Below are 24,044 nucleotides of genomic sequence, written 5' to 3' on the forward strand. Positions count from 1 at the left end.
ATAAACAAAGGCTTTTAAGAACATGGACATGTGAAAATAACATAAAAATTTTTTTCCCTATGCGCTCGCGGTAATTATTTGGACATAGGTTGCATATATGTGAATTTCGAGTAAAGGTGGGTATTAAGTTCGAGTTTAAGGTGAGTACTATGTTCGGGTTTTTCACCAAAACACTAAACTAAAAGTACAAAAATATGTATGAAGACGATTATATTTTGATCAAGTTTTACCAAATAATGGAAGGAAAAGATCCAAGGAATTGATTGCAAATAATTTTATATTTTTATATTAATTAATTAAAAAAAGTAACCGTGAAAATAAGCTGGTTTCCAGCTTGAAAACTGAACATAGTACTCAGCTTTAGCCGCTAAAATCGTCATTTTTTCACGATTACTTTTCTTTAATAATTCATTTTAAGGAATATAAACTTTGTGAAAATTTGCATTGGGATATTCCCCATCAAGTTATAATGAAATCCGCAACAAATATGTATATTTTTATGACTTTTTTTACTGATTTAGTTTTCACTTTAGTGAAAATTAGCGGCTAAACTCGAACTTAATACTCACCTTAAATGTGAATTTCTAGTTTCCATGGTAACTGTCAAACTAAAACATCTCAGCCCGGTGTGAACGGTGAAATGTTTTGGAAAAACGAATGAGGAAAACGAGTCGGTGGGAACATAGTATTAATTGATTAAAGAAATGTTTGAATTGAATTTGGACATATTCGCTTTTTTCTGCCATTTACATTCTGCGCTGAAGAAAACTGTTTTTCGTTGCGAAAGCTAAAACCATGCCAACTTGAAATGCGCGAACAAACTTAATCTTTATCAAAAGTTATTTCGTGCCAATGATCCATTAAGTTTGTTATAGATCCGAATACTCTCGAAGAACATCCCTGTTTCTTTTGACATTTTAGAACAGCTGACTCCAACGGCGTTCAAATTTTCTGTCGCCTTTACAACAAAGTACCCGGAACTGATGTATTTGTTTGTTCTCATTTTCAAGCATAATGCCTTCATCTGTAATTGACCCCTTGGAATTGCTAACTGCGAAGGAGGATCGGAAACCTACCTTCCTAAATACAATTTACAATCCCGCTGCATGTACCCTCGCTGGTTTTGGTCTGGCTTGTATGCTAAATTGGGGCTTTCGTAAGCCAATTCTTTCCGGTAAGTTTCTTAAGTGACGTAACACTGTCGAATTGAAAAGTTTGTGAGATATTTTTTAAAACTTCCGATATACAACTGCATAGGTATCCAGAATCATATTGGTTTCTCCGCTCTCGGCTTATTTGGTGGTACTTATCTGGATAAGAAGCGTAATGAAGAACTTGCCACCCGCGATGCGGTTTTGAGGCACTACGTCCAGTTGCATCCTGAAGATTTCCCACCTGTTCGTAAGTACATAGCATTATTAGTGGCATTGTTCCAAATGTAAACATGTAAAATTTTTATTTATAGCACGAAAGAAGTTTGCTGATGTTTTGGAGCAATGGGTTCCTATCCGTTAAGTTGGCAAATTGGAATGCAGTAGATTAAAGATTCTAAGGATATCTTGTGGAATGCAGTGATTAATGAGTCTAAGGATATGTTATAAGTTCATAAAAGATTTCAAATCTGAGAAGGCCTAATTATAAAAACAATCTACAAATAGACTTATCGATAAAGAAACCTCAACTTCTGTAGAATTTTTATAAGTGCATAAAAGTTTAGGAAACGATGTTGGATATTAATGAGGGGATGACTTTAAAAGCATGCAATATTGGAATTTGTTAACCATTGTTTGAAGTATTTAAATGAACATTCTGCCTTCCATATATATTTCACAGCGAATACTTTTTATTTTCCTATTTCTCCATGCAAATGCTTTTGTTTCCACTTTTTGACAAAAGATAGCTGAATAGGAAAAGCAGTGGCTGTATCGAAATAAACAAAAATACACACAACAAATAGTATTGAAATAAACAAAAATTCACACAATACCGTGTCAACGAGTGCCGTTTAATACTGTTATCATCTTAATGATAAGGTACCAGCCTTTTGCAGTGCATATTGCATATATTGCAAAATACAAAGTTTTCACAGTTATTTTATATACCGTTTACCCGCTTTTATGGGATAAGGTGGGTTTAGGTTTTAGCCACTCTAGAATTTGAAAAATGTGTCAATAGGCATATGCAACTGGTTTAATCAATATCGGTTAGATGTCGATTCTTGGTTTTTGGAATGTAAATTGTGCATTGAAATCAAAAAACAAAAAAAAAAAAAAAAAGGATGCTAAAACTTGGCTTAAAGAGTTTCAAAGTATTTGAACGATGGGTTTTGATGAATAAGTACTATTGGAGAATAAATCTATGACGATACAGTAGGTATTTCAAAAGTTGTAAGGTTCAAAAGTATCCGCGGTTTATACAAAAATAAAAGGATTTAATATTGACAGAACGAGAGTTCATAATCTAATTCGTCGAATTTAGTATGCAGTACATTTTACAGCACTCGAGAACATGTATTTTTCAGACGGCTTAAAAAGTCGCATCTTATCCAATTTGGTTGTTTTCCAACATTTGTTGTGAGCTATACCAACTCAGTTCATTTCTTCACTTAACTATTTTCACTATGTTTTTCATGATTTTCTGTTTTAAAATTTGTGATACTATTTTAAGTTTCTTTAATAGGTACAAATGAATTGTTTTTGTTCTTATGTGAATGAGGTACATTACACTTCCAAAATCCACATTAACTAGGTTTCAACTGTCATTTGCCTTATAAAACAGAGATTTGAAATCCACTTTTATTAGATTTCGAGCTTAATGTGAACATTAAAATAAAGTTAATTTTCACTAAAGTTTTTTGAGGCGCCTATAGCTGTCCTCAGAAACTGTGTATCGTTACGCTTACGATAACGTAAACGTAGTCTGTCTGTTAAACATTTCAATGTCCTCTTTCCTGAATGCAGGCTATTATTTTCTGATTTAGTATTTGCTTGACTGTTTCCGTTTACGGACGTTGTTACACACGGTTTCGAAGGCTTAAAGTCTTTCTGTTATTTCCTAAATTCATCTACAAATCCGAAATATTCACTTGAATAAAAGCACAATGGCAACTACTCATGTTGCGTATGCAGAGAGTAGATTGTAGTAGAAGAGAGAGAAATGGCTTCGTTTTCGGAAACATCCCTGTGTTCCTGCGCAGGCTTGTATAATTACAGTTATTTTTCTGTCTCGCACTTTTTTCTTGTTGGCAAGTGGTAACTGATATGCATTCATCATAGCTGCCATTCTAAAATTTTCTCAGTTGTTTTACGCGATTTATACGACTAACATCATATTCCCCGCTGTTTATTGGAGGCTAAAGTGAAAAATAGAGCACTGTATATGTAAAGGAATTTTATAACAACAACTAGCTAGTGCAGTAGCAAAAAGGAGAAGGACATCAGAAAGTGATGATTTAGAGTATATCCCAAGAAAATGATTGAATTAATTCCAAAAAATCTAACAACTCACTAATTCAATAAACACGACATAAGAAAAAAAGAATCACGGGTTAAGCATTTAAAAATCGATAAAATTCGCATTTCCGTTTCGTTTTTTTGGGTCTTGCTGGGATTTCTACCTCATTCTCAACCACGAAATATGGACGAACCTCACAACCAAAACCCAATAACAAAGTGATGGGATTTTTTTTACCTTTATATGTTATATGTTTGTCAATTGTGTGTTTTTCGTTGTGCCACACTTATGTGAGGTAGTGTGTGTCCGCATCTCAAGTAAAGAATAGATAGATACAAGAGCCAAAGGGCGAGAAAAACAATAACAAACCCCAAGTGTCGTGAATGTTCATTTGTTCATAACCGTTACTTTGAAATGTATCAAAAAAATTGGAAAAAGAAATAAGTGAAGTGCAAGTGGAAAACAGGTGGAGAATTGAACTCCAACCTTCAACATAAATTGTTTTGTAGTCTCGTGTCCTCTATGTTTGTTCCTAAGTAAATCATTGACCACCGGTAGTCGTTCGTTCTCATAACCACCCAAAATTGTTTTTAAGTGACGTGAACACTGACGTGAATTCCTTCTCGGTCTTAAAGAATTCAGTATTGCGATGAGACATAACTGTGTCTTGGTTGATGCATGAAATTCGACTAAATCGAAACAATGGCAAAGGTGAGTTCTCCTCCATCGTATTCAATATACACAGATGTTTGGTGAAAGTTGTAGCATATACAAACAATGACCACTGCGATTGATAGCAATTGGTGCTCATGTTTATAACCCTTTTTTGTTATTAGAATAAATTACATCTACCTTACAATGTCAATTATCTATGGAGAAAATGATTGAATGCCTACCGCTGTTAGATTAATTGTACAACCAATCTGCCAATCAAATTTTCATTTTATTCATCTCTACTGTGCATGAATTTTGCTAAAGTGTTATAGAAACGATAAAATGTAAAAATATATGTAATGCATTAAAATCAATATACTAAGAATATCTCTTGTATTTTCACCTGAATATTTATTAAATTAAGATAACAGCATTTAGGTGTTAAGAAAATTTCATAGTTTTTATTATCTACAATATAGTATGCAATTTATTTGCCAATACTTAGAGTATGATTAGAGTATACAACAGGCTATTTTTTAATAAGTTACTGAGCCTTTTTAAAATGTTCGACTGATTAGAATTTTTAAATGTTGTTAAATTTTGCGGTGATGTAAAGTTAAATTGACCGACAACAGCAAAGAATGTTTTCATACCAATATGTTTGTCGACTCTATAATGTTGCCTTTTAATTTGTAAAAACGGTATCCGTAAAATAAAATTTTAATAATTTTTTGGCTATCTTCTTAATGTCTTAGTGTTTCATTGTTGTTTCAGGAACCAACGCAATCCCGTTTACCCATGCCAGGTATTTCCCGCATTCCATTGCCGGGTCTTCTACGGCCACCTTCTGTTATACCCGTAGTCCGGCAATCTCAATTGCGGGCACCGTCATCTTTTGCCAAAACTCGGCCAATGTCATTTAGCGGTCTGAGACCTCCTACTACACCATCCCTAGTTCTAAAGAAGTCCTCCTCCGGGGACCGAATTAATACCATAAACACAACCATGAATTTGGTCGGAAGGAAAACAACTACAGCATTAAAAAAATTATTCACGAAGCCGCCAGATGCCTCACAAACACCATTGCGCAAGGATACAAAACCTGTGACGAATCATGCTGCAAATAAAACTGTTGCTATGGAGAACACTCCGCGACCTCTTACTCGATCCGACACATTTGTCAGAACAGGTTCACCAGATATAAATCTAGTCGCTACACCAATGCCGGTTATTGGCGGAGAAACGGACAGGGCTATGTGTGAGAGTACACCTTTATTGAGACCGGTCAACATACAGGGATTATGTGTGACAACGGCTTTTGATTCGACATTTAATGCTGCAGGCTCTTTAACACAAATACAGCGAAAACATAACTTTGAAAGTACTCGAATATCAAATATAGGCTTTGGCAGCACTATTGATATTGAATCACCAAGGAACAATAGTACTCGCATATCTCATCAGGGGTTTGGGCATACAGTTAATTTGACAAATAACGATATAGAGGCAAACAAAGACAAACCGACAGATGCAACACAGGTACTAACCGGGTCAAGTGACACAAAACCTTTAAACAAGACGCATAGCATTGAGAACATGACCCAAATTGGAATTAATGCAACGCACACCATTGATAACAGAACTCAAATTTTGGGACAAACTTTACCGGTCGTATCTCAGAAGAACGAGAATTGCAGGCGTAAGACTATAACCTTAGAGCAGGAAGAGATAATGAATCGAACATTAGAAAATGACCCCACGAATTCAGACGAAACCGGCTCCCATACCCCAGCTTCTAATGCCACTTACTCCAATCCTGGATCCACTGAGAATATACTCTTGCTCGATGATGTATCTATACCCTCCGGTTTCGAGGAACCTATAGCTTTAGATGCTAAGCTAAATTTAATGGACAAGTTTAATCACAAAGAATTTTTGGAACTGACTAACGATAACTTGGACGACACATTGACGGCGCTGGCGCCAAATAAAACTACAATGAAATTACCTCTAAACTCCACCATGAATACTGAACGATTATTGGATTTGACGCAAACTGTAAACTCGCCAGCAAAGCACATGCAATTGCTCAATCTAACCAAGGACTATATGCACACGCCAAATATTAGGAGTGATCAAAACAACACTCAGTTACTATATATGACCCAAGTGTCATCGTCATGTACCACAACGCCTGATCGCAATGGCAAAAAGATTCTAAATCCTCTGTATCAACTCACGCCGATACCACACCACTTGCTGTCTCCGTTAAAGCTGAAGCAGGCACAAAGTGACCTAGCACTACCCACTCGTACGCCTGACGAAGAAAACACGGATGAACCCATGGACGTAGACAGTACAATGATAGCAGTAGCTGGCAAAACCGAAGTATTTTTCCACCAAGCTCAAAATCAGAACTCGGCTACATCTTTGCAGGATGTTAATAATCCAACGAATAATCCAAAAGGACGATTCTCATTTGGCTTAGATTTGACGGAATCAACTTTAGACTGTTCCATAGAATTAGTAGATGTTTCCTTATCATCAACTGCTTTGTCACAGCCCAGTAACAATACAATGAACCTATCCACATCCATATCATCGCAACACCTTTTGAAAAAACAAAACTCCTTCGATATGGATGAAAGTCTCGGAATACTTACACCAGATCAAATGAAGGAATTTCTCGACTCAACTGCCACAAACAATACTAACAACAACATAGAGATGGGTCTGATGCTCAATGTGTCCAACAACTATAATCACAAATTGGCGATGCATCAAATGCGTATTGATCAAACTCCTTCGCCGGAGGAATTGCCATTAGACCCAGTGGAAGTTAAGACTGACATCAATGAAATGGTGTTGCAACACCAGCAACATCAATATCAATTGCAACAACAACAACAACTAGGTAGTGGTCAAGCTCAATCGGTATATGCCGGCGATGAAAATCATATCTTGCCAAATCAATGCAACGAGTCGCTGTCATTATTGTCGGAAACCGAACCCTCGAAAAGCGAATCGATTATAAAATCTTCTGTTTCCAAAATATCGACAAGTTTCATTACTAGTGTCACCAGTGTGACCAGTTTGGACACAGGATATCAGGGAGATGGAGAGATGTCCCGACCCGCATCTAGAGGAGCTTGTGACCATTCTCCTTCCAATGGACCTCTTCGCAAGGGAGTCTCACGTCAACCTAGCTTTAATCAGCAACAAGGCCAAGGACAATTGCCTCCTGTTCGTCGGCAAGATCCCATGACAGATTCTGATTTCTTCACCGAATCTGACGCTGATGATATATTCCATAGAGGAGATCGACGAGCACAAGTCATCGATGGCCAATTGTATGGTCCCATGCTGCAACCATCGGCTTCCGTATTCATTTCAGAAGATCCCCAAATGGAGGACTCTTGTATGGAGTCTTCGGGTATATTCACCGATGTCGAAAACCGCGGAGACGATGATTTGGCTCAAATAAGACGTCAAAACACACATGAAGAGACCCAAGATCTTTCACCTGACCTGGAATGTGATGCTGACTCCACTGAAACGGTAAGAAGCAATCGTGGCGACTGCTCCAAAAAGCTACAGCATGGTAGCAGTAACAATAACATAATGAACAGCACATCAATCACCTCAATGCATTCTCATGGTCAAGGTCGCATGAGTAGCAGCCAAACATCGTCGACCATCCAAAGTAGCATGAGTACCGATCGCCTCTCAGCTGCAACACTCTCCAATCGAACTTCGTACTGCAGTGTAGATGGTGGTGGTGTTAGCAGCATAGTTGGGGCTACTGGTATAGATGAATTCAAAAGTTTCTCTTCTCTCGATGAAGCTTTTGATGGCGAGAGTATGAAAAACCACATGCCGGTTAAACTCATGAAAAGCTCCACTACATCAACGACTTCTTGGTGTGAGCGCGAGCAACCACTGCTACACAAACATTTGGCAACAGTTCCTCAGAACAATTCGCCGCGTAAACAACACTCGTCGCTAACATCGTTGTGTGGCCCCACATACGGAAATTGCAAATCGAGTGCTCAATCCATAACAGATTCGGATAGATCGTTTTCATGTGCTACGACGTCGACGTCGCAGTCGACCGCGTCAAAACTTTCGACTAATGTTGTCAAGAAATCATCGAGGACAACCGCAAACACTCCCTCGCCGGGAAAACATTCACCGCGATCGAAATCAACTTCCACGGGTATAACACCAAAAAGTGCCAAATCTCTAAAATTATCCTCCTCGGGTGGCAGTGCCGCCAAACAAAATTCCCCGCCGGTAGTGCGTAAATATCATCACTCTCCCAACAAATGGGATGCCGTTATGAATCAAATTGCCAATAATAAAACCTTAATAAGGAAAAATTACAATGATGTGAAACCAAAAGTGGCCACACGTATATCACCCACAACTGGTGGTGCGTCTGGCAGTGATGCAAATCGGGCAGGAAGTGCTAATTCGTCCTCAAGCATTTCACCAACTGTCCGTCGATCACCCTCTAATAATTTATCAATAAATCGGAATACCAGTGCGTCAAGTGTTAATAAAACCACAAAATCTTTTCAATCTCCAGAAGTTGTGAGGACAACAATATCAGGAATATCACCTAAAAATGTGGATAGTAAGCGGTCACTACATAATGGAAATCGGTAAGTGTAAAAACCTTAATAAATTTAAAAATATTTTACAAATAGGATATTATGTAGGTACACAGAATATTTTAATCTTAGAAGTATAACAAACTGTAGGTTCCATGATAAATGTTAAGCGCTTTTTTAAATTTCATCAACTAATTTGTAAGAAGCCGTATACTTTATCTAAATATAAGTTAAAATGTAAACCTTTTTTCCCATATTTATTCCATTGACAAAACAGAAAACAAAATAAGCTGTTTTATAGAAAGCATGAACTAACTCGTGAGAAAATCGAACTAAATTGTACTCCACATTTTGAGATTTTCACAAAGCGTTGTGAAAATCAGGGAAATTTAATACTTAGGTTTACCTTTTAAACTAAACTTCACGAAATTACATCCTCTCATGGAAGAAAAAATAAACTAAAAGTAAATAAAAAATCTTTGGCGGCAAAACATGAACATATAAATCATCCAGTAGTTCATTTTTACTATTTTTGGAAATCGTACGAAACTTTTCTTCCTCGCCAGTTCATATTGAACTTATGTGTAGGGTCATGGTCATTGAACCACGTTTAGTTCATAAAATGTTTGAGACATACTTAAAAAAAAAATAAAAAATTCATTGGGCTCTGGAAAATTTCGAAAAAAAATAACGTAAAGTACTTTAATAATTTTTTTTTGCAATAAAAATAAGTTACATTTATCGTTAGTTTAACTACGGACTTTTTTCTCAGTGAAACTTATTTTAATTCAGTTAAGTAAGGGTACATTTCCCATCACAGTGAACGATCGATACAGTGTCACTTAAATGTCTATGGTAGCGACCAGAGAATGAAGCCGACCCATTTTTGTCGGCGGCGGCTAACACTAAATTTTTGCCTCCGGCGGCGGCGGCTTGACGGCTAAGCCGATAAAAAATTGTCTGTTCGGCGGCGCAAAATTATCTATTATAAAATCAATTTGAAGTTTTCCCAATTGTAATGTGATTAGTTGTACAACCAATCTTACAATCAAATTTACATTTCATTCAAATTTTTTGAGCTAAATTTTTGTAAAACTATTATAGCAACTTGATACTAATTGATTAAAAGTGGAAAGTTCAAAATTTTGGCAAAAACTATAACAAATATTATTAAATTTTTCTGATATAAATCAATATTTTAGATTAATTGGCGGCTAAATTTGAGTCGAGATGAGTCGACATATTCGGCGGCGGCGTCGACTGCTAAAAACGGGTCGGCGACGGCTAAAATCGGCGGCGCGACTCGGCGGCTTCATTCTCTGGTAGCGACGGGGACAATGCTGGCAGGGTACGAGTATTTCTCTACGTAGCTAACCTTTAATTAGTTTTTCAAAGAAGGAAATTGTGAATATAGCTATAGAAAAATATTGAGTAGTTTAAAAACTTTAATAGTAGGTTTTTCTGTAAATATTCAAACAAATTTTTAACTCATAATCCGAAGTGTATTGTAAAAAATATAGACAACCAACCCAGAGGGCAGTACATTATTGATTAGACTCTCATGAGACTCGTTCATGTGAGTTGTTATCTAGTTGGTACTATCTGATTATATTTATCTTTTCAAACAGTATAACACTGATATAGAAACCTTTTCTACCAACCAAACGGACATGTAAACACTTCTAAATCAGAACTAATTTCTCTGCTATAAACGAAAACAAAATTTTCATAATGTTGTAGATACCCTGCCAAAATTTGTTGGATTTCGAGACACTTATTTAAAAATGTATCTAAATACCGATATGTAAAATTTATCTAAACTGTGCCCCATTGGTAAGAAGTTGAATCACTTCAAGTTACTAAATAAAATTGTTGTTAGAGTATCATTATTATGCGTCTATATTGATGCCATGTAAATCCTACGATAACCCATCCAAAAAAAATAGTCACTCGAAATTAAAAAAAAACAATAGTTTTTTTGTCGGAGAATTGATTTAAATTGTAAATATGTATGTCTTTTACAATTCGTTGACACATATTGTATACGTTCGACTCTTGCTCGGCAGAAAAAGTAACTTCCCTATCCAAATAGAAGAACCAAAATGTTTTCTTTTGGAATATGAAAGGAAACTTGCGTATGAGATAGCGGGGACAATTAAACGTATCCAATGAGAACCTTTATAAATTCCATAAATACAATGCTTTTAGATCTTTGTACATTTATTAATTCTCAATTTGTTTAAAAGCAAATGTCACAGATCACGTCACTAGAAATGATTTTAATGAATTTCACCGCGCAAAATACAAACGTTTGAAAAATACTAAAATGCAATAATTTTTCAAACATTTTTTCAAAGGATTAGGGTAATATCCAAGTTGAGAAATTGTTGAGAAAATCGCGTTCTCAACAAAAAACAGACATTACCCTCAACAGTAAAATTCAACACAATAGCAATAATCTCTCAATTGTAATCCTCAAATTGAAATGCATTGCTACTCAATAATTTCTCAAACAGTTTTCAATGTGAGACAAATTAAAAATTAATATTGCTGCGAATATTTTCTAACCACAATTTGCATGAAAGTCAATCCCAGTTCTTACTGAAAGTCAATACTAAATTTCTAGTGATTTTGTACATTTTATTAATTTTTTTCGTTAAAAATATAATAATATTAAAAATAACATTAACAATATATAAAAATAATAATATCAAAACATAATTATCTTATTAAAGGTATTAATAACTAAAACTATCAATACAACTTTAAATAACTTAAACATTTTTCATGTATAATTTCCCCCATAATGTTGGTGTCACATAACTATTAATTAATTAATTATTAATTAATATGCTGACAATTTCAAATAATTACTATCGAGGAACTTGCTGGCCTGCGTGTTAGAATAGATTCCATCAAGAGGAATTCACAAAATATCAAACTGATGACGGAATGTAAATTGATGTAATGCACATTTTCATCCAGAAGTTCTTGATTTAGGAACTGTTGCACTTTGTTTTAATTGGTTGCACTTTGCAAGTTTTCTGGAATCTTTTCTTTGTTGTTTCCTTCATCATTTTTTCACCGGTCAACATCTTCCAAGAATATAACATCCAATGATTTTAGTTTTCTGCAAAACAATCGAGTTTTGTGATTTCCATTACGTTTTCATTTCACTTTTTATTTTGACTTACCAATTATAATTACCGTTTTGGATTAATTTCAGTTTTATGTCAATAAAAATAACTGACCACGTACTTCGTGGCACAAAATGTATTGAAAACCACAAAATTCCTCAAGAACGTTGGTGTCACAAAATTGTTGTAAAACTCATTAAAATTCGGGAAATTAGCAAGGAACTTGATGACTAGAGAGTTAGAATAAATTTCCAGCAATTTCAATTCACAAAATATCAAATTAAACCGATGATGCGATGTAAATTAAACTATAGGCGTGATGCGTATTATCAGCCAGTAGTTGATATGGAAAAGCATAAATACCAAGTTTAATTCATTGTACTTTGCCTTATGGAAACTTTCTCTTTTCGATAAGCCACCATCATTTTTCATTGGTCAACCTCTTAATGTTTCCAAGAATGCAGCATCCAAATATTTTAGTTTTCTGCAATGAGATTTAAATTTAGTGACTTCTCTAAAGTGTTGATTTAATTTTTCATATTGACTTACCAATTATTATAAACTATTTGAAGCAGTTCCAGTTACTTGTCCAACATTTTTTCATCGGTCAGCTTTTTAATGTTTTAAAGAACGTAGAATCCATAATTTTAGTTTTCGGCAAAGAGATATAATTTAGTGTCTTCCTTAAAGTTTCATATCATTTTTTTATTTTCACTTACGTATTATTAGAAACTATTGGGAGTAAATTCAGTTTTTTGTCTAAAATGTTTTTTATTTCTTTCAATTGACCACGAACTTCGTTGCACAAACAAGTATTGAAAACCACATGGTTTTTTCGTTGCATTTTAGGGTAGTGTTTTGTCAAAGTTTTCTCATATTATCTTCAACCCCTTTTCAAAGATTTCGTCAACATTTTGGCAAATTGGAAGTAATTCGCAAACAATTTGAAGATGTATTGAATATGAGCTGTTTCAAGTCAAGTTGAATTTATGTTGATAATTATAGTTACCCTCAAACTGAAAAGTTGTTGCATTTGAAAAACGCTCATCCTGTGTTTATTGTTATAACAATAGGCTGAGTGCAGCAAATGTGGTATACCCATTTGTTTTTTGATAGCCAAATTTTTTGTTTTTCTCCGACGAGGCTAATATTTTTCCACATTCATTTTACTAGTATTAGCCATCCACGCAACTATGAGCGAACAATAAGAAACCCATAATTTCGGATATATTTGCGAATTTATTAAAAACACATTAAGCACGAATTCGTAAAATGTGCAGGTAATGTGGTACACCATAATGTAGATTTTTTTTTGTAAAAAAAGTAAATGCAATATATGTATCGCAATTACATACATTTTAAGCGTATTTAGTACTCTTCTGTTATTTGCATCCGAAAATTAATAAATTGAAAATATGCCTTCACACAAAACGAAATGATTAAGAACCACAAAAAAAAAACATCGAGAACGGGTATATAAGAATTCTTTAAACTGGCACAAAGAAAGAGTTGAAAAAACCAAACTGACCTTTGATTGCAATCTATTCAGCTTGATTTAGTTATGCGTATGTTGTTAGATAGAGAAAAATGTACTATACCACATTACCACCCTGTACCACATTTGCTGCACTTACCCTACTGTAATACACTCAAAAAACAGTGAACCCATTAGAAACGAAAATTCTGGTTAATTTTAGAAAATTTTAACTAAACTGTATTATAAACGCAGATGTTACGCAGATTTCACAAAAATAAGTAAATATTTTTGGACAAATTCTAGAAAATTTATTTGACGTAATTAATTTTTTCAATTGTCTTTAGTACCATACGAAGTTCATGATGGGCGCATTATTGGTAAAATTTACAAATTGTAAGAAATTCTGTATATTTTTCCATTTTTAGTTCATTTAACTAACGTACACAAAAAAATCATTAAGGACAAGAAAATTTTCTCAAAACGTAACGATTCTATGAACTAAAATAGAATTATAGTGGCTTTAGTGCTATACAGGGTTCATTTTTTTGAGTGTACTTTTAATATTTAATAATTTATTATTTTATAATTAATCATTCGAAAATAGTTTATGTTTTTCACTATGATGAAGTATTTAAAACTTTTTCTATGTAAAATGACTAAATAATACTCTATTGGTTTCAAGCATTATTGGTAAAATTTACAAATTGTAAGAAATTCTGTATATTTTTTCCATTTTTAGTTCATTTAACTAACGTACACAAAAAAATCATTAAGGACAAGAAAATTTTCTCAAAACGTAACGATTCTATGAACTAAAATAGAATTATAGTGGCTTTAGTGCTATACAGGGTTCATTTTTTTGAGTGTACTTTTAATATTTAATAATTTATTATTTTATAATTAATCATTCGAAAATAGTTTATGTTTTTCACTATGATGAAGTATTTAAAACTTTTTCTATGTAAAATGACTAAATAATACTCTATTGGTTTCAAGCATACTGTCCATAAATGTGACTTTTAACTTTTAATTCACATTGAGCTAGAGTGGAAACGTGTTTAGGTGTTTTTCTCACATTCCCAGTTGTTAGTACACCAGTCCGAAGATTATTTCATTTCATCGCACTGCGAGCGGTAACGTTTACGTCAACTAAGTTATGTAGCATTGTTAAAGCAACGCTTGATCAGACATTTAGTCATTTAGAATGGCATCGATTATGCAAACCTTTAGGGGAATTGATCTCTACGAGGTGTATCATCATCAGCTATAGATTTGCGATGAACAGTGAATATGTAAGAATTTAGTGGCTATGACTAAGGTTTCTTCAGTACACTGGCCTCCCTGCATGTACTATGCGCCAATTTTGTAATGAATGTAACAAATTAATATACATATTTATGTTATTTAACATAATTGGTTTTAGTTAAATTTCCCTCAAGCACATTTCAATTTCAATTTATTTGTACGAAGTTTCAAACACACGATGATATTTTAATATTTTAACTACAGTATGTGATTTAATGAGGTAGTATTGTATTTTTAAATAACTTATTTTGCAAAAGGCAAAGAGTTCCATAAATGGCATGGATGGAAAGAAGTGCCATCCTGAAATTAAAAGTTGGTGTTGTTATGTTAATATAATATTAACTGGAATCTGGAATAGTAAATTGTAAAACACTAAACAACTTATATTTTAGATTATATTAATGTTTTGTTTACATATACACGGATGAAAAAGACTGTTTTTCATATGTTTGGCTATAAACATTATATGTTTGGAACACAAATTTTTAAACACAATATTTTTGAGTGCAAGCATATAATGTTCATAAACTAGCATAACATGTTTGGGACATATATGTTAATATGTTAGAACATATTATGTTTGGGACATAAAATGTTTGTAAATATAATATGCTTGGATGCAAACATATATTAATTTAGAAATAGCCTATAAACATATATGTGTTTAGTAGCTTGGAGCGCTATTTAACAGGGAGCGATATTGAATTAAGTTGGTGGTTGTTGCTTGTTATTACAAAATTAACATTTTATTTTTCCTTGGGCAATTGATCAGCTACTTCTTTGATCCTTACAAACTGTGTGGTCCGCTGTTCGAATCCCCGTCCGGCAAAAGGTAAAATTAAAATAAAAAAAAATGTTGATTTAAGTAACTGTATAAGGCCTTTGTAAGGCTTAGTTACATATGAAAATAAAATAAATTAAATTAAACAAGTATATACGGCCGTAAGTTCGGCCAGGCCGAAGCTTATGTACCCTCCATCATGGATTGCGTAGAAACTTCTTCTAAACACTGCCATCCACAATCGAATTACTTAAGCTGCGGTAACGCTTGCCGATGGCAAGGTATCTTAAAACCTCCTAACACCATCTTCTAAATTGTATGTAAGTCCATACGTGGTATATATTAAATCAAAAAAGATCGATCCAATACGTATATAATTCAGTTTGACAAAGTAGACATAAAATTTTCACAAAATTTTCGATAGAAATAAAAATTTTGACAAAATATTCTATAGAAACAAAATTTTGACAAAAATTTCTACAGAAATAAAATTTTAACAAAATTTTCTATAGAAATAAACTTTTGACAAAATTTTCTATAGAAATAAAATCTTGGTAGATTATTTGTGGCTCGAGAGGCAACCATGATTATGAACCGAATAAAATTTGAACAAAATTTTCTATAGAAATAAAATTTTGACAAAATTTTCTATAGAAATAAAATTTTGAAAATGATGAAAATGTTATTATGAACCGTATACAATTTTAACAAAATTTTCTCTAGAAATAAAATTTTGACAACATTTTCTAAAGAAATAAAATTTTGACAAAATTTTCTATAGAAATAAAATTTAGGTAGATTATTTTTGGCTCTAGTGGCAACCATGATTATGAACCGATATGGACCAATTTTTGTGTGTTTGGACCAATTTTGGTATGGTTGTTAGCGACCATATACTAACACCACGTTCCTAATTTGAACTTGATCGGATGAATTTTGCTCCTCCAAGAGGCTCCGGAGGTCAAATCTGGAGAACGTTTTATATGGGGGCTATATATAATTATGGACCGATATGGACCAATTCTGGCACGGTTGTTAAAGATCATATACTAACACCATGTTTCAAATTACAACCGGCTTGGATGAAATTTGCTTCTCTTGGAGACTTCGCAAGCCAAATCTGGGGATCGGTTTATATGGGGACTATATATAAATATGAACCGATGTGGACCAATTTTTGCATGGTTGTTAGAGACCATATACCAACACCATGTACCAAATTTCAGCCGGATCGGATGAAATATGCTTCTCGTAGAGGCTCCACAAGCCAAATCTGGGGATCGGTTTATATGGGGGCTATATATAATTAAGAGCCGATATGGACCAATTTTTAACATGGTTGTTAGAGACCATATACCAACATCATGTACCAAATTTCAGTCGGATCGGATGAAATTTTCTTCTCTTTGAGGCTCCGCAAGCCAAATCTGGGGATCTGTTTATATGGGGGCTATATATAATTATGGACCGATGTGGACCAATTTTTGCATGGTTGTTAGAGACAATATACCAACACCATGTACCAAATTTCAGCCGGATCGGATGAAATTTGCTTCTCTTTTAGGCTCCGCAAGCCAAATCTGGGGATCGGTTTATATGGGGGCTATATATAATTATGGACCGATGTGGACCAATTTTTGCATGGTTGTTAGAGACCATATACCAACACCATATACCAAATTTCAGCCGGATCGGATGTAATTTGCTTCTCTTTTAGGCTCCGCAAGCCAAATCTGGGGATCGGTTTATATGGGGGCTATATATAATTATGGACCGATGTGGACCAATTTTTGCGTGGTTGTTAGAGACCATATACCAACACCATGTACCAAATTTCAGCCGGATCGGATGAAATATGCTTCTGTTAGAGGCTCCACAAGCCAAATCTGAGGGTCCCTTTATATGGGGGCTATACGTAAAAGTGGACCGATATTGCCCATTTTCAATACCATCCGACCTACATCGATAACAACTACTTGTGCCAAGTTTCAAGTCGATAGCTTGTTTCGTTCGGAAGTTAGCGTGATTTCAACAGACGGACGGACGGACGGACATGCTTAGATCGACTCAGAATTTCACCACGACCCAGAATATATATACTTTATGGGGTCTTAGAGCAATATTTCGATGTGTTACAAACGGAATGACAAAGTTAATATACCCCCATCCCATGATGGAGGGTATAATAAAAATCATACAATTGAATAATTTCTTCTACAATGTTTGTATTACAGAAAAAGGTGCTAAGAACTAAAAAATCTCGTGGAATTGAGAAAAATGTGGGGGAATATACAATTGGGCAGAAACAAAATTTTGAGCATTCAGGTCGAAAACCTATGTTGTTAGCACCTATATTACCTGTTTATTTTCATAATTCATTATGATTGTAAATATATAAATAAATAAATAAAATTTTGAGCACAATATTGTTTGGGAGAATTTTTTTAAGCATATAATATTTTTGGGTGCAAAATGCTTCCAAACATATTATATGTTCACATAATAACATATTGTTTTTTAGAAGACAACATTATTGAATTTGGATGCAAAAATACAAAATGTTTGGAACTTAGACTACCCAAACATATATTGTTTAGACCAATATGCTTTCAAACATATTATATATTGGAAGAGATCAAACATATAAATGTTTGGGCAATACCCAAAAATATATATGCTTGAAGCAAAATATGTTTGGGAGTATATGTTACAGAAGCGATTTTTTGTGAGGGTGTAAATATTTTATTACATATCAAATTTCAAACTAAATAGTTTTGTTCTTGGAGCTGCGTTTACAATTTACTCTCTTCTAACTAGCAGTTAAAGTCTAATTGAGCTACATGAAAATGGCCTTTATATACCCTGAATAATTGCTCACCCGTTTATCGAAGGAATTTATATTCTAAAAGTGGGTTTGAAGTATACTTTTGCTTTTTTTTTGTTTTTTGCATGTATGGGTAAATATATACAAAAAGTTTCATTGTAGTAAGTTGTATATGCTATAGATAAGTAACGTGTTTTATTGAGATAGTATATACTACACGGACGAAAAAGACTGTTTTTCATATGTTTGGGTGTACAAATTATATGTTTGGAACTCAAATTTTTTAATACAATATTTTTAAGTTCAAGCATATAATGTTCATAAACTAGCATAACATGTTTGGAACATATATGCTAATATGTTAGAACATACTATGTTTGTAAATATAATATGCTTAGATGCAAACATATATTAATTTGGAAATACCCTATGAACATATATGTATGTGTTTAGAAAGAGAGACCTAGAGAGTAGGCTGCAAGTAAAATAATGGACTTAACCAATTGGCGCCTTAAAAATATATCCACACAAAGAAAATTTCATTAAAATTTTTTACTACCAGTGTATGCCCTAAGGTGGAACATAATATGTTTGAACAATACAAACAATATTTTGTTTGGACCAATCCTGAAAATATATATGCTTGAATCAAAATGTGTTTGGGGTATATGTTACAGAAGCGATTTTTTTGCAGGGTGTACTTACTCATATTAATCAGTTGACATTTATGCAAAAGAAAGAGAAAATATTATTTACTGAGAAGTATTATCTTATTTACAACGATTACACACAGAGGAATAATTATAATATGACAGAAAGGTTACTGAGTGTAATAGCTCTCGGCGACTAAAGGGTGATACGGTCAAAATTTGGTCAATATAAACTTGACGTATTTCTTTCAATTTTGCATTTAAAAAACCTGAACACCCCTCATTTTGAAGGTGTGTGTGTAAAATGTTGCTCCTATTTTGATTTTGGAATTCACTCTTCAGTTGTCAAAATGCCGTCCAAGCAAGAAGAGCAGCGTATCAAAATTTTGCTCGCGCATCGCGAAAATCCGAGCTACTCGCACGCAAAGCTGGCAAAATCGCTAAAAGTTGCCAAATCAACCGTTACAAATGTAATTAAAGTGTTTGGGGAACGTTTATCGACAGCCAGGAAGTCTGAATCGGGGGGAAATCGAAAACCGGAAGCCGCTGAGACGACAAAGAGAGTTGCCGGTAGTTTCAAGCGAAACCCTAACCTCTCCCTCCGAGATGCCGCAAATAAGCTGGGTGTATCGTCTACAACCGTGCATCGAGCCAAAAAACGAGCCGGACTATCGACTTACAAGAAGGTAGTGACTCCAAATCGCGATGATAAACAAAATACGACGGCCAAAGCGCGATCCCGGAGGCTGTACACGACGATGCTGACGAAGTTTGACGTGGTTGCGTGGTAATGCAGCTTCCGGGACAGGAGTTTTATACGGCAAAAGGAAGGGGAAAGGTAGCAGATATTTTCAAGCACATAAAACTGTCAAAGTTCGCAAAGAAATATCTGGTTTGGCAAACCATCTGTACCTGTGGCTTGAAAAGCAGCATTTTCATAGGTTCCGGGACTGTCAACCAAGAAATTGACGTGAAAGAGTGTTTGAATAAACGTCTGCTGCCTTTCCTGAAGAAACACGGTTGTTCCGTACTGTTTTGGCCGGATTTGGCATCTTGCCATTACGGTAAAAATGCCATGGAGTGGTACGCCGCCAACAACGTGCAGGTGGTTCCCAAGGACAAGAACCCTCCCAACACGCCAGAGCTCCGCCCAATTGAGAAATACTGGGCTATTATCAAGCGGAACCTAAAGAAGACCAAAAAAACTGCTAAGGACGAGCAGCAGTTCAAGGCAAACTGGCTTTCTGCGGCGAAGAAGGTGGACAAGGTGGCTGTACAAAATCTGATGGCAGGTGTCAAGCGTGAGGCTCGTCAATTCGGATTTGGAAAAGCGAAAGCCTAACTGAATATATTTCCTGAATTTTATACTAATTGAACTTGAAAAAGAAATTTAATTTGATTTTTTAAATAAACGATTTCACCGATTTACACGCGTTTTCCCTTGACCAAATTTTGACCGTACCACCCTTTAGAAGAATCTTCATTCATTTTTTTAATACAGTTTTTGAAAATTTTGATCCTAAGCTGATATTCTTATATTTGCGAATAACGATAGCTCTCGATTAATAAAATGTTATTAATGGAAAACCAGTTAATCATTCATTTTGGTTAAAATTTGTACTTAAGCTGAAAGTATCGAATATTAAATTCTTTTTTTAAGTTATTACAACGCCAAACAGTAGAACTTTGTATAAAGCAAGTATACCACTCCACCTAATTGCTCTCGAGCAACTAGAGATTTTTGCTATCGTATTATAATTCATGTATTGATTTCATGGCACTGAGTAGTAAAATGATGACGTATGCTTTCAACCGTTGTAATCAGTGGAGAGGTCCTCTGTAGTGACTGCCCCTTTTTTGAATTTTTAATCATGCCATGTTGGCAACGTTAATGACAAAAGATAATTAAATATTTGTAAACAAATGCACAAAACGCAATGGCAACAACAAATTTCATGAAAATAAAACGGTGGTAATGAATGTTGTTAAGTTCTATTTTGCTAAAGGGTACAATACAAAAAAAGTTTAGATACCTTAAATAAAATTGAACAATGAAACCAGTTTCATATAGAAAAAATTTTAAGTGTGGAACAAAAATATTGATATTGTTTAGAAAAGTATTATTGTTCCGGAATTGCCCCGTTTTGTATTGGTTTTTATTTTAGTCATTCAATAGTTCGAATAGTTTGAAACTGTTCTTCTGCCATTGGAGAAATGTCTCAGTTTAATATTACGTCTTCGAAAAAGTCTAGGTAAATAAGCTATGTTCAAAGTCGGATTTTTACTCAGATTTTATAGAAGCAAAATGTCGATAAAAAATTTTTGGTTGTTAATTCATCATTGTTCTTTGGTTAATGTTCCAGTACTGAAAATTGAGTTACCGCTTTTTGTATTTTAACTAATAATCGATTTTTTAGTTTGTTGTAACTCTGTAGTACCAATGCCGGTAAGTTCGGGGCGTATTGTAACTAAAAAGGCTTGCTTTACTGTTGGTTCATAGGTAATTAACAACTTGATGCTAAGTTCTATGGCACGCATATTTTCAACGAACCTTTATGAATACTTGTGAGGATGACAAAAGAACAAATTAACCAAAAAATGTTGCATAAATACATTTATGTGGACATTTCGTTGATTGGCTTTTAATAACTATTATTATTGTGTATAAAATCAGTGGGCACGCTATGCAGTTTTACACAAGAACAAAGGAAAATTTTGGAATAAATCAATTAAAAAGTTATACTTTTCCGATAATAGCAATAGCATATCGCAAGATTATTAATTTTTTGTAACTAACGAAATGTTACACAGAATTTCGAAATAAATGTTGACGTGGTTTTTAAGGCGAACGTATTTAAATCTTGGCCATTTGGTCCAATGGATTTGAGTTCTATTATATATTCAACATCATTTCTCTTTTGGGATTAAATCAAAGCTTCCCCGAATGCTACGCAGCAGTATAACAAAATTGATTCTCCAAAAATAATTTTCCAGGCAAATGTCATGAACAATAGTCAAGCTATAACTAACCTTACTTATCGCAAATACCCACCCCCTTGCTGAATGGAGGCATAAATAATGGATTAATTTTTTGTAGCAAAGAATTTATGATATCGAATAGTTGGTCTGTTGTTCTCGTTGAAATCAAAACAAGAGAAAAGAAGCTCTGAAAGCGACGGTAACGACAAGCAACTGAAAAAAAATGACGAAAAATGAAACACATGTCCGACTTTTACAAGAATAGAGAAAATAAACATTTACAAATTATGAATGAATGCCAAATGTATGACCATTGCATATTTAATAACATGGAGAATATACGGAAGTTGTATGAGAATGGTTTATTCCCAGGCCTTGCAAAAACCTAAAGATGTTTTCAACCAAAAGCAAATATAAACATTAGAAAAGCGCCGTACATTTAATTAATTAATTAAAGTGCATGATTTTAGATACAATTTACCGATTGTGCACTAAAATGGATTTTAGTATTGATTAGATTGATTCTTTAAAATAAAAATATTTGTTAGGAAGAAATCTAACTTTAAATCTAGGCTCTACCAAACTAAAATTAGAATACAGATTTCATTTATTGTGTTTAGAAAAAATGTCCTTTACTCTAATAATTTTTTGCGTATATTAGTTAAATGAACTAAAAAACGGGGAAAAAATTATTAACAAATTAAGTATACACTGTTAGAAAAATATGTTTTTCATATGTTCCGATATAAACAAAATGTGTTTCGGGCACAATTTTAAAACACAATATATTTAAGTGCAAACAACTAATGTTCCTAAACTAACACCAAAATTTGATATGCTTAAGTCTAAATATTATTTAATTTGAATAAAGAGAATAGACATTCGGAACCAAGAGAATTGACATTTGAAAAACAAGCAGCATATGTTTTCGCCTTGAGAGCAGCATTTTATGTATGTGTGGACATGTGTTTTGTTTATCATTTTGGCATTATGGGCACAATTTTTTTCTTGGTTCGTTAAAAAAATCAGGGCTCTTCATAAAAATAACGAAAGGGCACTATACTCTTTTTAGAGTTGGACAGTAAAATGAAATAAGGAGGAAATAGTGAAAAATTACACAGTAAAATGTATAAAAACAAAGTTTAGTTCCTCTTTATCAATAAGTAGTCCACGAGGAGTTGACGGACACCTTCAAATATAAAAGCGGTCATTAAGTTCGAGTTTTGCAGCTAAAACAATTTAAAAAGTTTATTTTCTTTAAAATGAATTATTAAAGAAAAATAAAAGACATTTTAGAGCGATGGTGTTAAATGCTAGTAAAAAACTGTTCACGCCTAAATAAATTTATGTTTATATTATAAAATTATTTATCTATGTGTATACTCCACTCCACGTTCTTCTTTTGTTAGAGTTTTTGAATTCCTTCCAATTTTTAAAGTTTTGTACCAAAAACAGTTTTTTGTTACAAAATTGTTATTTTTGCAAAAAAAAAAATAGTATTTTATCCAAAAATCAGCCAATTTCGTTTATATCAAGCACTGTTACTGACTATAAATCTTTAATAACCCACATTTCGAAGTTTCATTATAAAACTTTAATATAGTATAAATATAAATGTGTAAATTAAAAACAAAAAAAAGTGTTCGGTCGGAGCAGGGATTGAACCCACGACCCTTTGCATGCAAGGCAGAAATGCTAACCACTGCTCCATGTGGCAAACAAATGTATGTTTCTGTTAAATAATGTTATGTTTGCATGGGCTCGTGGGCGCTGCAAACTATGCTATATAAATGTAACTTATAACGATAATTATCTACTGTTAACTATAACAGCTACGTAGCCCAGTGGATAGTGTGTTGGCTTACAAACTGTATGGTCCTCGGTTCGATTCTCCGTGCAGGCGAAAGGTAAAATTTAAAAAATATATAAAAGTGAATAATTTCTTCAACATTATTCGTATTACAGAAAAAGGTGCCAAGAACTAAAATATTTCGTGGAAGTGAAAATTACGAGTATGTTAGGGAATGAACACAATCGTCTTTGGGAAAAATTCTTCCAAGCATATAATTGGGCTCAAAATGCTTCCAAACATATAATATGTTCACATAAAACAAGCATATTAATGTTTCGGCAGTATACAATAATATATGTGCTTCCTGCAAAATATGTTT

The 24,044-nt window shown here is 33.9% G+C and overlaps 2 protein-coding genes and 1 long non-coding RNA gene across 3 annotated transcripts in view; 2 read left to right on the forward strand and 1 right to left on the reverse strand.

Annotated features, from left to right (window-relative positions):
• Positions 1-964: 964 nt before the first annotated feature.
• Positions 965-1,681, forward strand: ND-B14.5B (NADH dehydrogenase (ubiquinone) B14.5 B subunit). The gene is made up of 3 exons (XM_075297956.1): positions 965-1,174; positions 1,258-1,401; positions 1,466-1,681. The coding sequence occupies exons 1-3, from the start codon at positions 1,015-1,017 to the stop codon at positions 1,513-1,515; spliced, it is 354 nt and encodes a 117-aa protein (XP_075154071.1). The 5' UTR covers positions 965-1,014; the 3' UTR covers positions 1,516-1,681.
• Positions 1,682-3,288: 1,607 nt separating this feature from the next.
• toc (toucan) overlaps positions 3,289-24,044 on the forward strand; it is a 168,246-nt gene continuing 147,490 nt past the window's right edge. Inside the window, exons 1-2 of the mRNA XM_075297957.1 lie at positions 3,289-4,164; positions 4,882-8,771. Of these exons, the coding sequence (XP_075154072.1) occupies positions 4,156-4,164; positions 4,882-8,771 (3,899 nt within the window). The 5' untranslated portion in view covers positions 3,289-4,155. The remainder of the gene's footprint in view (positions 4,165-4,881; positions 8,772-24,044) is intronic.
• LOC142227413 (uncharacterized) lies at positions 11,336-12,177 on the reverse strand. Its single transcript, XR_012719830.1, has 2 exons — positions 11,915-12,177; positions 11,336-11,850 (listed from the first exon to the last, which is right to left on the reverse strand). It is a non-coding gene; the product is annotated as an uncharacterized LOC142227413 (long non-coding RNA).

This window comes from Haematobia irritans, chromosome 2 (genome assembly GCF_050003625.1).
Source record: "Haematobia irritans isolate KBUSLIRL chromosome 2, ASM5000362v1, whole genome shotgun sequence".
Taxonomy (NCBI): domain Eukaryota; kingdom Metazoa; phylum Arthropoda; class Insecta; order Diptera; family Muscidae; genus Haematobia; species Haematobia irritans.